The 12,393-nt window shown below is 39.8% G+C and overlaps 1 protein-coding gene across 1 annotated transcript; it reads right to left on the reverse strand.

Moving 5' to 3' along the window:
* Positions 1–106: 106 nt before the first annotated feature.
* clcf1 (cardiotrophin-like cytokine factor 1) lies at positions 107–11,785 on the reverse strand. Its single transcript, XM_081382627.1, has 3 exons — positions 11,639–11,785; positions 2,739–2,890; positions 107–1,195 (listed from the first exon to the last, which is right to left on the reverse strand). Exons 1-3 carry the CDS (start codon positions 11,652–11,654, stop codon positions 239–241), a joined length of 1,125 nt encoding a protein of 374 aa, XP_081238753.1. The 5' UTR covers positions 11,655–11,785; the 3' UTR covers positions 107–238.
* Positions 11,786–12,393: the final 608 nt, after the last annotated feature.

Raw genomic sequence — 12,393 nt, forward strand, 5'->3', positions numbered from 1 at the left:
AGGAATCCATGCAATTGGGAATTTTGCATAAATGCAACAGGTTCTAGTTGTTCATGTGGTTTGCAGAAAACTGCTAGGTCTGAAAGTGTCTTCTGTGTGAGCTGTCCTTCATACATCGCTACACTATTGACAATAGACAACCTTTTTTTTGTCCATGAAATTTCGCTAATGTGACCGCAAGTTGTTAGAAGGCAGCGAGGCAGCTCACTAGGTTTTAGACCCGAGCCTTTGTTCTCTCTCAAGCGCGTAGCCGTTTCTTCAGCCTGGTGAAGTCTTTCGCGGATCTCCACAGCCAGCTCTGCAGCTCCCGCAGTACCCAAAATCCCTCGACTTTCCGGGAGAAGTCATTAGGATAGGGATGTGATGACAGCACAGGGGCCGCCAGCAAAGCGTGAACCTCAGTGGCCGGCCCTCCGTACTGATAGAGGAGCGAGAGAGGAGAGAGACCATCGTGGCGAGACGGCAGGGAACGGATAGATCGACGAGGATGGAGGGATGGCGAGGAAAAGAGTAGGGGCTGCTTTCGGTATCCGTCTCCAACTTTTAAAGTGGTGTAGTTCATGTTGTTCAGTTTGATCATTTTCTCCTCTTCCATGCTCAGCAGTCTTCTCCTTTTCCCCCATCTCTCCATTCCTTCCTCCTTCTCTCCCTCCTCTTTGGCGACCCAACTCTCTACTTCTTTCCTTCTCCCTCTCCTCCCCCTCTCCCTCTCTCTATCCCGCTTGAGATCCGCCCGAGTCGTTCCCTCTCTCACACCGGAGGCGGTGTGAGCGCCTTTGTTTCGAGGCACGTAACTCCGTAGAGGGGCGGGGCTGTTCTCGCTCACGCCCTGAAACTGTGACGACAAGGGTGGGGCGTATCCCTGAACGGGCGTAGCGTATCCCGTGGAGGGTGGCAGGTTGGTGTAGCCCAGGGCGTTCATCAGGCCGGATATTGAGCCGAGTAACCCGCTGAGGCCGGAGCAGAAGTGCAGGAGAGAGCTCTGGAGGTACGGGCACAGGGTGGAGCGCGCCAGCTCCCTCACGGCACACAGGAGAATGCTGTACGCCCGCTGGTTCTGTGCCAGACGGGCACCGTTCTCCAGCCCGCGCCACAAGTCCACGCGTGTAGCTGCACTGGGCACGGACAGAGAGGAGCTGTTGGGACGTGGAGGAGAGAAGCCGGGATCACTGAATGGAGGCCCGAGATACGACAGCTGAGGACCAGAGATGAGGAGAGATATTAGAAAACAATTACACTGATTCTGTCAGGTTTTAGATGTCCTTTTAGGCACTTCAAGACCCCATGAAATCAAAATTGCAAATAAAGGTACTTCATTGGCATTGATGGTTCCATGAGGAACATTTAACACTTTCCATTGCAGAAAATGTTATTTATCGTGGACATGTTCTTTAGATTATTGAAATATTATTATTTTAAGAACTGATCACTGAAAGGTTCTTTGGGGAACCCAAAATATTATTCTGTTGCTCTCCTACATTTTTAAGAGTGTGAACTAGAAGATTCTGTCATAATTTACACACCTTCAGGTTGTTCCAAACCTGTATGAGTTTTGTTCTGCTGAACACAAAGGAAGATATTTTGAAGAAAATTTGTTACTGGGTCGCTTTAAGGCACCATTGACTTCCACGGTAGGAAAAAAAAATACTATGGAAGTCAATGGTGCCTCAGAACTGTTAAGTTTCCCACATTCTTCCTTTGTGTTCAACAGAACAAAGAAACTCATACAGGTTTGGAACAACCTGAAGGTGTGTAAATGATGACAGATGTTTCATTTTTGGGTGAACTATCCCTTTAATACCATCTGCTTCTGACTAGAAAGTAGCAAGTCATGGTATACTGGTTGTTTGTTTTTGTTTAGTTGGCATGTTTGTTGTTTAAAAATTTATATTCTCTCATCACTTACCCTCATGTTGTTTCAAACCTCTACGACTTTCTTTATTTTGTGGTCAGTGGTAACCAAAAACTGTCTGGTTACCAACATTCTTCAAAATATCTTCTTTTATGTTCCGCAGAAGAAAGAAAAGTTTTGGAACAACATGAGGGTGAGTTAGTAATGACAGGATATTCATAATTTGGATGAACTATCCCTTTAAAGTTGCGAAGAAATGGAAGTAGTGACAAATCTTTTCTTCTGTATTGTGACGCACATCCGAGTGAAATAGGATATTGAAAAAGAAACTTGGTCACTTGGTTCAATGCATTGGGTGTTGCACTCAAAAGTGGAGGCAGATGAACGTGAGCATGCAGGGACGAGTTTAATCAACTAAATGATATGAGAAGTCCTGCATGGTTCACCAGGGAGAAGTCTGTCGTTTTCACAGGAAGAAAATTAAACGTATGCACAGATTAATTGTTCACGTTAAGATTTATAATATACATATAGAAAAATGGGTGAATTTCATTTCATGCTGATTTTAAGGACTAGGTAATATGAAAAGGACATGTGTGTCCCACCCCAACTGTTTCATTAGCAAGTAAACACATAAACACAGCTAACAAAACTACTATCAAACCATTTAAAAGGGTCTTTATACACTATTAGCTGGCAAAAGTTAGGTCAGTTACGAGATACTAGAAACAAATGATAAAACTAGAGCATGTATCACAAAAGGAAGAAGCAAAAGAGATAAAAAGAGTGAGGATGAGAGCATCCACAGGAAAACATCTATAAACAAAAACGTCATTCATCGCCACACACTGATAAAACACACACACACAAACAGATTGTGACTCACGTAGGTGTCTCTGATCTCCTTCAGCTGGTGGTCCAGGTATTTGGTCAGCTCGTATGTTCTCTCTATCGAGCTCCTCTCATTGGACAGCATGAGTGTGCGGTCCAGCGCCTGAACACACCCCACCAAAAACAGCAGCACAGCAACCTCAGCAACTGGAATACAAAGCAGTGAAAACAGGCATTGAAGTCCCGTGAAAATGCACAATTGACGATACAATGTCTATAAATCTCTTGTTTTGGTTCCATTTTGCCATTTCAAAATGTTTAAGTACAATCAACTTAAGGCATTTCAAATTCAATTACGTTAAACTGACTTAAAAGATGAGTTGAATCTTGTATAACTTATAAAAAAGTTGAAAATTGCTTAAATTATTTTGACGAGTGAAAACACGTGTTGTCATAATGTAACGATCATATAATTTTTTACAGTGTAATAAGTTTGTTATTTCTCGAATATGACTGTGATTTTGTTTGAGGAATAACACGAAGCAGAGAAAATCTGTCTGTAATCAGCTCTGAATAAATGTTTGGTTTATAAGAGTTCACAGAGATTATGGTGCGTCATTTTTGTAATATAGTGGTTTTAACTAATTCTTTTGAGGTATTCAGAATTAAACAGTTGGTTTTATGTTATACTTTGATTATAGAGATTACAATTTCATGCGGATATGTCTGGCACTGCTTCTGCTACTGGCCTCTGGTACAGTTTGTTTGTAGAGAGAGAGAAGTTCTGCACAGGAATATTAAAGGGATTTATGTTCATACTGGAGCGGGCCATAAAAGGTTGAAATAAATCTGACATACAGTATATTATACCGATATGTTTTCATTTATCTTTACTGATAAAATGTCCCCTTACTGCATTATTTTAATGCATTAAATTCAGCATGAAATGAAAATTCACCCTGGCATGTTATTGATCATCTTATTGATCTTATTGCATATGGTTCTTTCTTTCTTTCTTTCTTTTTTGAAAAATAATTTTTAATCAAAATATCATAACCCAATCTTATGGTGAGCCCCCACCCTACATTTTTTTTTTTTTTTTGATAATTCGTTTCAGTCAGATGTACGTCACGATACGGAAGAAATTATCTGTTTCTGTTTCATCATTAATGAGATTTATTTATTATTTATTTATGATACACTGTAAAAAAGTGATCAGTTGACTTTAAAAAAGTGGAGAAACTTCAACTTGACAATTCCACATAACTTAATTTTTTCAATTACGCATTAAGTTTAGTTCATTTTAAGGTAATGGGTTTCCTCACTTTTTTTTAAGTTAAGTCAACTGATCACTTTTTACAGTATGGCCCCAAACGTATATTAGAACACTATCCATACTTAACATTTTCCTTAAAGCTACACGGTATAATTTTTTAAGTTGGTTCTTAGCAAAAAACACTTTGTTCTTTAAAAATTATACATTCTCATTAATGTGTAATTACTTCTACCAACTAATCAAGTATTCCCGTAAGTGTAGAATCTGCCATTTAGAGTACATACGAGCGAGTCGCTCGAATGGCGGCAGCCATGTTGCGCCTCCATCTTTAAAATACATTAGCCAAAGAGGGACATACCTGGAATTTCAAGCTTCGCCTTTCGCATTTTTACACTCAGTGGCACCGTGACGAATGCGAGGGGGAGATTACTCGCGACTGCCGGCAGATTTGAAATAATACGGCCATCGTAGGAGTAAAACGCCCTCGGAATGGGAGGGGCTAGAAAGTAATATTCAGTTGGTAGTCATATACAATTTCAACGCTAGATGGGAGAAAATCCTACACAGTGTAGCTTTAAGTCTACTCAACACATAAATAACAAAAACTTCAAAGCAAGTTGTAATTAAATAACACTAAAGATTCCAAAAGGTTTTTTTTTTTTTTCAGCAGTGTCGCATAAAAGAACCATTTTCAGTTCCTCAAAGAACCGTTCAATGGACATGTCTTAACGTTCAAACGGAATGCATTTTTTAATTTCACTTAATTTCAATTTCGCTACTTTTCCATTGTTCCGCAATGTAAACAGGTGCCAGACGGACATGTTTGACCATTGTATGCTACGCTAGTCAGTTCAAATATACACAAAATGTCTCGCATGACACAACATAAATTTTGTTTTTAAAAACTCGTCTCTAGACCTTGCGTTTTCGCTCGCTTTTTTCATTCTACTGAACTCGTGTTTTTAACAGCAAAACTGCATTCTGTTAGCCTGGCAAGCCAGACCTACATCAAGATGTTAGGTCTGGAAACTCACCATAGTCACGGCTCAATCCGAGGGGCGGGATAAACGGCTGTCTTTCAAATTCCCTCTGCACGCAATAGGACAGCGCTTCAACCAACCAGAGTGTTTTCCCAACAGCGGAGCTTAGTTGAAAGATTCAACTTTTGCCATATCTGGCCGGCAAAACGACGAACACATCTTCCTTTTTTTAAGAATTACTTAAGTGCCGTTCTTTGCTCTTTTCTCAAAGAAAAACTTAACTCCAAGTCCTCCAGAGTCGCGGCCAAAGCCGATTCGAAAGACCGTTGTTCTCCATCAGCAGCCGCCATTCTTTGTTTTCAAGTAGCAGCAGCCAGGTAACCGTCGCAACTCTGTCGTGTATGTTAAGCCCGCCCCCGCCTACTCTATACACAACGTGATTGGCCTGACCCAATCTGGGTTTTTGCAGCGAGAAGGTTTATTGAGAGTTGCTAGACGTACCTGGCTGCGAAATACATTTTGCTGCCGCTAGGGTGCGTCTAGATTTCTAGGCTAGCATTCTGTGTGAACTAGCCCTAAAATAGTATATGCTTGCAGAGCTAACCTAACTTTTCTGAGATATTTTTTGAAATGCCTTTAAAGGGTTAGTTCACCCAAAAATGAAAATTCTGTCAGTAATTACTCACCCTCATGTTGTTCCAACCATGTAAGTCTTTCGTTCATCTTCGGAACACAAATTAAGATATTTTGATGAAATCTGACAGAATTCTGACTCTTCTATAGGCTTCCAGAGGGACCGAAACTCGCCGGCCCAGAATAGTTATTAAAAACATTGTTAAAATAGTCCAAGTAACTACAGTGGCACTACATTAAGTATATCAAGCGACGAGAATAATTTTTGTGCGCAAAAACAAACAAAAATAACGACTTTATTCCACTATTCATTTCCTTCTCTCTGAGCCTCTAGTTGGTTCGCGTAGTGTTTTTGCGCTGCGCGTCTGTGTTACACGCCATCACGTAGGCTCACTATTGGCCGAAGCTGGTCATGTGTCTGATGCGTGATGACGTGCAACACAGACACACAGCAGCGCAAAAACACTACGAGGCCCAGAGAGAAGGAAATGAATAGTGGAATAAAGTCGTTATTTTTGTTTGTTTTTGCGCACAAAAAGTATTCTCGTCGCTTGATATACTTAATGTAGTGCCACTGTAGTTACTTGGACTATTTTAACAATGTTTTTAATAACTATTCTGGGCCGGCGAGTTTCGGTCCCTCTGGAAGCCTATGGAGGAGTCAGAATTCTGTCAGATTTCATCAAAAATATCTTAATTTGTGTTCCGAAGATGAACGAAAGTCTTACATGGTTGGAACAACATGAGGGTGAGTAATTAATGACAGAATTTTCATTTTTGGGTGAACTAACCCTTTAAATATTCTATAACGTTTGTCAAACAGAAAGTGTCAATGAATTTAGTCATCATTTTCAACCATCTATAGGTTTATCATTTGACAAATAGCAGAGTACTTTGTGTGTGTAGGTTTTTTTTTTTTTTTTTTTGAGCTCAGGGGTGTGAGTGTGTGTGGTCCTCTACTCTGGGACATGTTTTTGTTTTGGAGTGTGTTTGTAGGTTTCTGTTTTGGATTATGTGTATATACATGCCTGTACACAGACCAGTGCATTTGTTACATTTGGTGTTGTGCGTGAGGGTGTGTAAATGTGCCAATCCAGAGACCCTTTTAGACCAGTGTCCTCAGAAATCACGCTGGGAAAATGGGAGCAAATGAGAATGAACCTCGGACTTCGAAAAGGGTCACACAGTGCTCCTATTATGTGTGTGTGTGAGCCTCAGGGAGTCATCCGGCCCAAACACATCTCGCCCAGTGTCTCTGTTCTTTTTCTTTTTTGTGTTAAGCATTCAGAGGAACATGGCAGAGATGTGTAATTACTTGTTTGAGGCATTGTGTTTTCAACAGGTGTGAAATATGTGCACCTCCTCCCCTTTACTTTTCCTTTTTATCTCTGTTCGTCTTGAACCCCCCCCCCATCATCCCCGTTTTTTCTCAATCCTTTCTTCTCCCAGCTCTCTTCATCACGATCACACGTTTGTCTCGCTGTCACACATTGTTTCTCTCTCCTTCCCCTCATATTCCTCCTGTCAAGTTTTTTCGCTTCTCACACACACGCCTATGTTTCCTACCCTTCTTTAAAGTGGTTTATCTCTTTTTTGCCCCCGGCCAAAATAACAACAGCTTATTAACCTCGATTAGCCCTGCCAGTTTTTCTTTTCAACTCCGTTCCTCTCCTTTTTTTTCCCTCTCCCATTCTTTCAACTCTAATTCACTCATTCTCCTTCAAGAGGGAAGAATTCTCATCTAAAACGCTACCTGAAACGCACACACACACACACTCCTGACACAACTTTTCCTCAACCCAAGGTCACAATAGTCGTCAAAGTCTTTCAGGAAGATAGTCGGGAGTGGAAGAGTTCAGCAGTGCATCTCAGATGGATCCAAAATCCTGATCCAACATAATCGGCTTATTGAAAACATCAGATATTGAATCTGTGTGTTATAGTAACATAAGAGAATAGATCCACCAACATCATCCATTAAAGTCTTATAAATACTGACTGACATCTTATTCTTATTATAATTGTCTTTCGTTCCAACAAATAACTGGATAAGAGTACCGCGAGGAACATTTTATTGCTCCAAGGTTTCTCTTTAAGAGCTCAGGAGACTTAGTGGAATTCTCTGTGATGTTTTTAAAGCGTTAACATGGACTCAAATGTTTTATATTTCCGAGGAGTAATAGTGATAGACAATTGTTATTGTACAATATATAAATAACGGTTCTTTATGGCTCTGATGGTTCCACGAAGAACATTCCATCGCACAAAAAAAGTTATTTTGGGTTATTAAAATGTTCTTTTTGAACCAATGACATCTTTTTGGAACATTTATTTTTAAGAGTTTAAAATCTTAAAGCTTTAAAATAATGTCTGACATTAGAATTTGATACAAAATATTTGAGTTCATATTGAGATTATGAATGCAGACTTTGGTATCTTGGCTTCGAGAGACTTTTGAGGACTCTGAAACATATGCGATTACAAGGGACTTTTTCTTGGAGAAGATCTCGATATTGAAGAGATCTAGTTTTTTCTCTTTCCTGTCAAAGTAAAGGCGCCACATAATAACGTCATTATTATGATATCCATAATTATAAAGAAAACATTAGTGGGATTTGCCTGTACAAAAGTAATTCGATGACTGTCACCGTAAATCTGATCACAAATCTCCTCAACATTGACATCACAGCGGTTAATTCCTAGATCCATACATTTGAGCAATAACAATAGAGATGTTTCTTAGCAAACAATTTAACTCTCTGTTGACTTTTAGGTTTTTCTCATGGCATAGATATTATCGAGAATCACATGAAGAATGTTGTTCTCTCTTATTGCTTATTTGGATGTAAGCACAACAGCTCTAAAACAGAGCACTGGCATATTTACATAACCCCAGAAACAAATCCCCCGCGACTTTATTGAATAACCACGGCTTTCATTAGGACAGATCCCTCTCTCTCTCTCTCTCTCTCTTTCTCTCTCTGTGTGTGCGCGTGTGTGTCTTTGCATTGAGTCTACAGCTGGCAGCAATGATATGATGTCAAATCGGTATATCAGTCAGTTGCGCTGTCTTTCTCCGTCTCACACACATGCACACGTAGCCTCTCGCCTTCCATCTTCTGACTGATTTGTTGCCTCTGTGTTAACACTAAACAGACGAGTCTTAGAGGCTCCAGTCAACAATACCAAGAATTCAGCATTATGGTGCAATATCATAAAACATGTTCCCTTCTATCACATCATATAAAGTTATATTGCCCATATGATGGGCTGGTCAGTTCAGTGCACAAAGAGGCTAGTCTTTCATATTCATGAGCGAGTGTGTGTGTGTTTGTGAAGGGGGTCAGGGTCATGTTGTGTGTCTGTGTACAGTTAAAGAAGAGATTTATGTGCAGTCTGCACTCAATCAAACGTGCATTCCTTCACTGACTAGACACACACACACACATATAAACTAACATGCAGGGCATTCAGAAGGATGTTAGAATATAAATGCATCCGTTACATACATGATGGACGTCAATCGTTTCTAGATACATCAAACCAGGTTTCACTCGCTCGTTCACACACTTGCTCTCCGTGATCTCTACGAGGGGACATACACTCCTCAATCTCCCCGAGGATACTTAGTTTGAAATTTAAATCGATGGAAGTTGGCCTGAAACGTTGTCGGCTTTGCCAAGGAGCTTCAGAACAAAGCAGGAATGGACAATAAAACCAGCGTTAACAAAAACCCTCACTTTTTCCCTTTGCACGTTCCTCACATCTCTGATCTTTTTTCTCATGCTTTTTTTTTGTCCAATTCGGGTGCACTTTGTAATTACCTTTCCTTTTTTTCTCTCTTGCTTTTTTTAATTATCCCCCCCCCCCACCCCTCACCATTTCCCCATCTCTCTGACTCAAGTTTCTCATTTAACGTCGCCCAAAACGACCCGCTCTTGAAAATAAATATAACAAAATGAAGAGCAACTATCTGCACGTCCAATCTAGAAGATCAAATATGGAACGAAAGAGATGGAAAGAAAGAAAGAAATGGAAAGAAAGAAAGAAATGGAAAGAAAGAAAGAAGTGGGAGAGAGAAAGGGGCTTGGTGAAGCGAGGGGCCATGTTAATTTGGGAAAAATGTAAACAGCATGTGTAACTGTTCAAACCGTGACCAACTCATTTTATATCATTCCCCTGTGCTCGCTCTCTCCTTTTTCTTTTAGAGGGAATCTGGGCTGTGTTAACCCTCTTTCCTTTCCTCCATCACTCCATCTCTCTCTTTCTCCTTAAGCCCTGCACTTCCTGAAGCTCTTCATCCCTCTACCTCGCTTATACACTCTCTCTCTCTCTCTCTCTCTCTCTCTCTCTCTCTCTCTCTCCTCCCCAAAAACCCACTGTCTTGTCCGCATCTTTGCATGGATTAAAATGCAAATGCATGGGGCGCTGTGACATGTTAATGGTTTGGGGCTTCTTTTTTTCTGAAACCATCTGTGTGAGTTTGAGTGTATTTGGCAGTTTGGGCTGTGTGTGATAGATGCATGTGTATATGCATTTGGGGCAAGCGTGCATGTGGGACAAACTGAACTGTAACATGGAAAAAGAGAATGTGTGTGTGTGTGTGTGTGTGAGCGTGACAGACTGCTCTGCTGCTTTGTTCAGGCGTAAATCGCATCATTTCGTCACACACTCTTCCTCCTTTTCACAGGCTCCCTGAAGACAGGTGGTGTGTATGTGTGTGGGTTTGTGTGTTTAGACCCTGACTAACATGAATCATGTACTTTCTCATATCAGTGTCGGTTAACAAGACAGGGGCGAGCTTGCCCTATGAACCACATGCACTTGAGAACAAGAAGCATAACTGTAGTGTTAGTATGTGCGTGTGCACAGGTTTGGTTATGCTCGTGGGGAACAGAGTTATGGAAATGTGGTGAAACGTGACAAAAATGAGCGTGCGAGGACATTTGAAGAAGTCTTCTATTTGAAAGGCTCTCAAGGCTTCAAATCGTCAGAAATCAACAGGTTTGTGTGAGAGTTTGGGTTTAGGAATAACATCACCTCTATTGAGATGTTCTCACTGTGAAACCAGCATGTTTTTGAGTTTGATACTGATATTTTTGAAAATACTTTGTAATAGTTTGTTATAAAAAGTCATTGTAGTGTGAAATTTTTTTTACCTACTTTAAAGAAATATATTATAATTAACTTATTAGAACAAAACAATCTCTGGACACTGTAAAAATTATATGATCGATATGTTATGACAACATGTTTTTACATTGTTTTAACTCATCAAAATAAGATAAGCAATTCAATTCATCTTTTATGTCAGTTTCATGTCATTTAAGTTGAAATGACTCAAACATCCAAGTTGATTGTACTTAAAAATGTAACTTTTTTTTACAGTGTGTAATTTCTATAATCCATCTTCACTTTCTGTATCATGTAATGTGTTTTGTGAGATTCACAAGAAACTGGATAAACTCAAATGTCTTTAGGCTAGTCATGTAACTACACTCTTGTTTAAAGTGTAATTTTAATCTGAAAATCTCCTATTACACGTCATCACGTCAACTTAAAGTTTCACTGATTTAACATATAGCAAATATGCAAATAAAAATAACTGACCTTTAGAGAAACAATTTAATCGATTATTTTACACGATAAGCAAAGCTATTTCCGAGCTAAAGAGGTTTCGTTAACTTGCTTAAACGAAATTGACTTATTTTGCTGCACTGAATGCTTAGGCCTCTCAAAAGCAGACTTTCAGGGAATCAATCTTTGAGAGCTTTTGAAATTGTTTTTAGAACAGAAAACAGTATCACATGCGCAAGAAAACTAAAGATGCATTCACTCTATTTTCTCCTTCTGGCGACCTTGCAAACAAATTTAGTAAACATAGGCCACACACACACACACACACACACACACACACACACACACAGACTTGTGGACTTTAAAGCTCCGAAAGTAACAAACAATTAGCCTATATTTAAATAATTATATTTCATAATTATCCAACAATAATAATAATTGTCAACTACCAAAATTAACTGTGAAAAGCCAAAGTCGTTCATCACTTACCTTTCCAGCGACGCATTTTAATTGAAAAAAAAAATGCTCTATTCCCGTTCTGATCCGTTTATTCTTCTTGAGGTTTTGAAGGAGTTTTTGATGAAATAAAATGAACCCTGTTGTTTTCGTGGGCCGGAAAAAAAACTGATTTAGTAAACTCTCCCAAAGCTTTTTTTTTTTTTTTTTTTTTCAAACTTGGATTAGTCTGCGCGTGCCTGGAATGCTATAAAAAGAGAAATATATAAAATACCTGTCGTGTGAATGTAGAAAAAAAAAGAAAAAGTAAATAAACACAGTAGCCTAAATAAAGTCTCTAGCAGAAAGTGAGCTCGTGAAGTGATTGACAGTTGACGGGTGACCGCGCGCGGGCGCGTGCTCTGATATCCAGGTGAGTGTCGATGAAACTGACTGAGTGACTGACTGAAGTGATTTTATACACACATGCCTGAGAGAAAGTTCTGTCCCCCGGCCTCTCCTCCTCCCCCAGTCCCTCTCTCTCTCCTCCTCTTCAATGATTCACTGTTGATTCATCTTCTCTGAAGTGAAGGACCCTGCCACGAGACTCTGAAACCACAAAGCTGGGAGGAATTACACTCCTGACAGATATTTCATAATTCCGCCATTTATTTTGTCACCAACAACATAGACAATGTATTGTTTTTTTCTCGGATTCGGTGACTCAATTATAATTTGGCATTGAGTTATTCATCGAGAACGGGCAGTGTTTAGACTGGTGTGTTTTCTGACCTATAGTCTCGTGCTTG

The sequence above is a fragment of the Scardinius erythrophthalmus genome (genome assembly GCF_964197995.2).
Source record: "Scardinius erythrophthalmus genome assembly, chromosome: 13".
NCBI classification, from domain to species: domain Eukaryota; kingdom Metazoa; phylum Chordata; class Actinopteri; order Cypriniformes; family Leuciscidae; genus Scardinius; species Scardinius erythrophthalmus.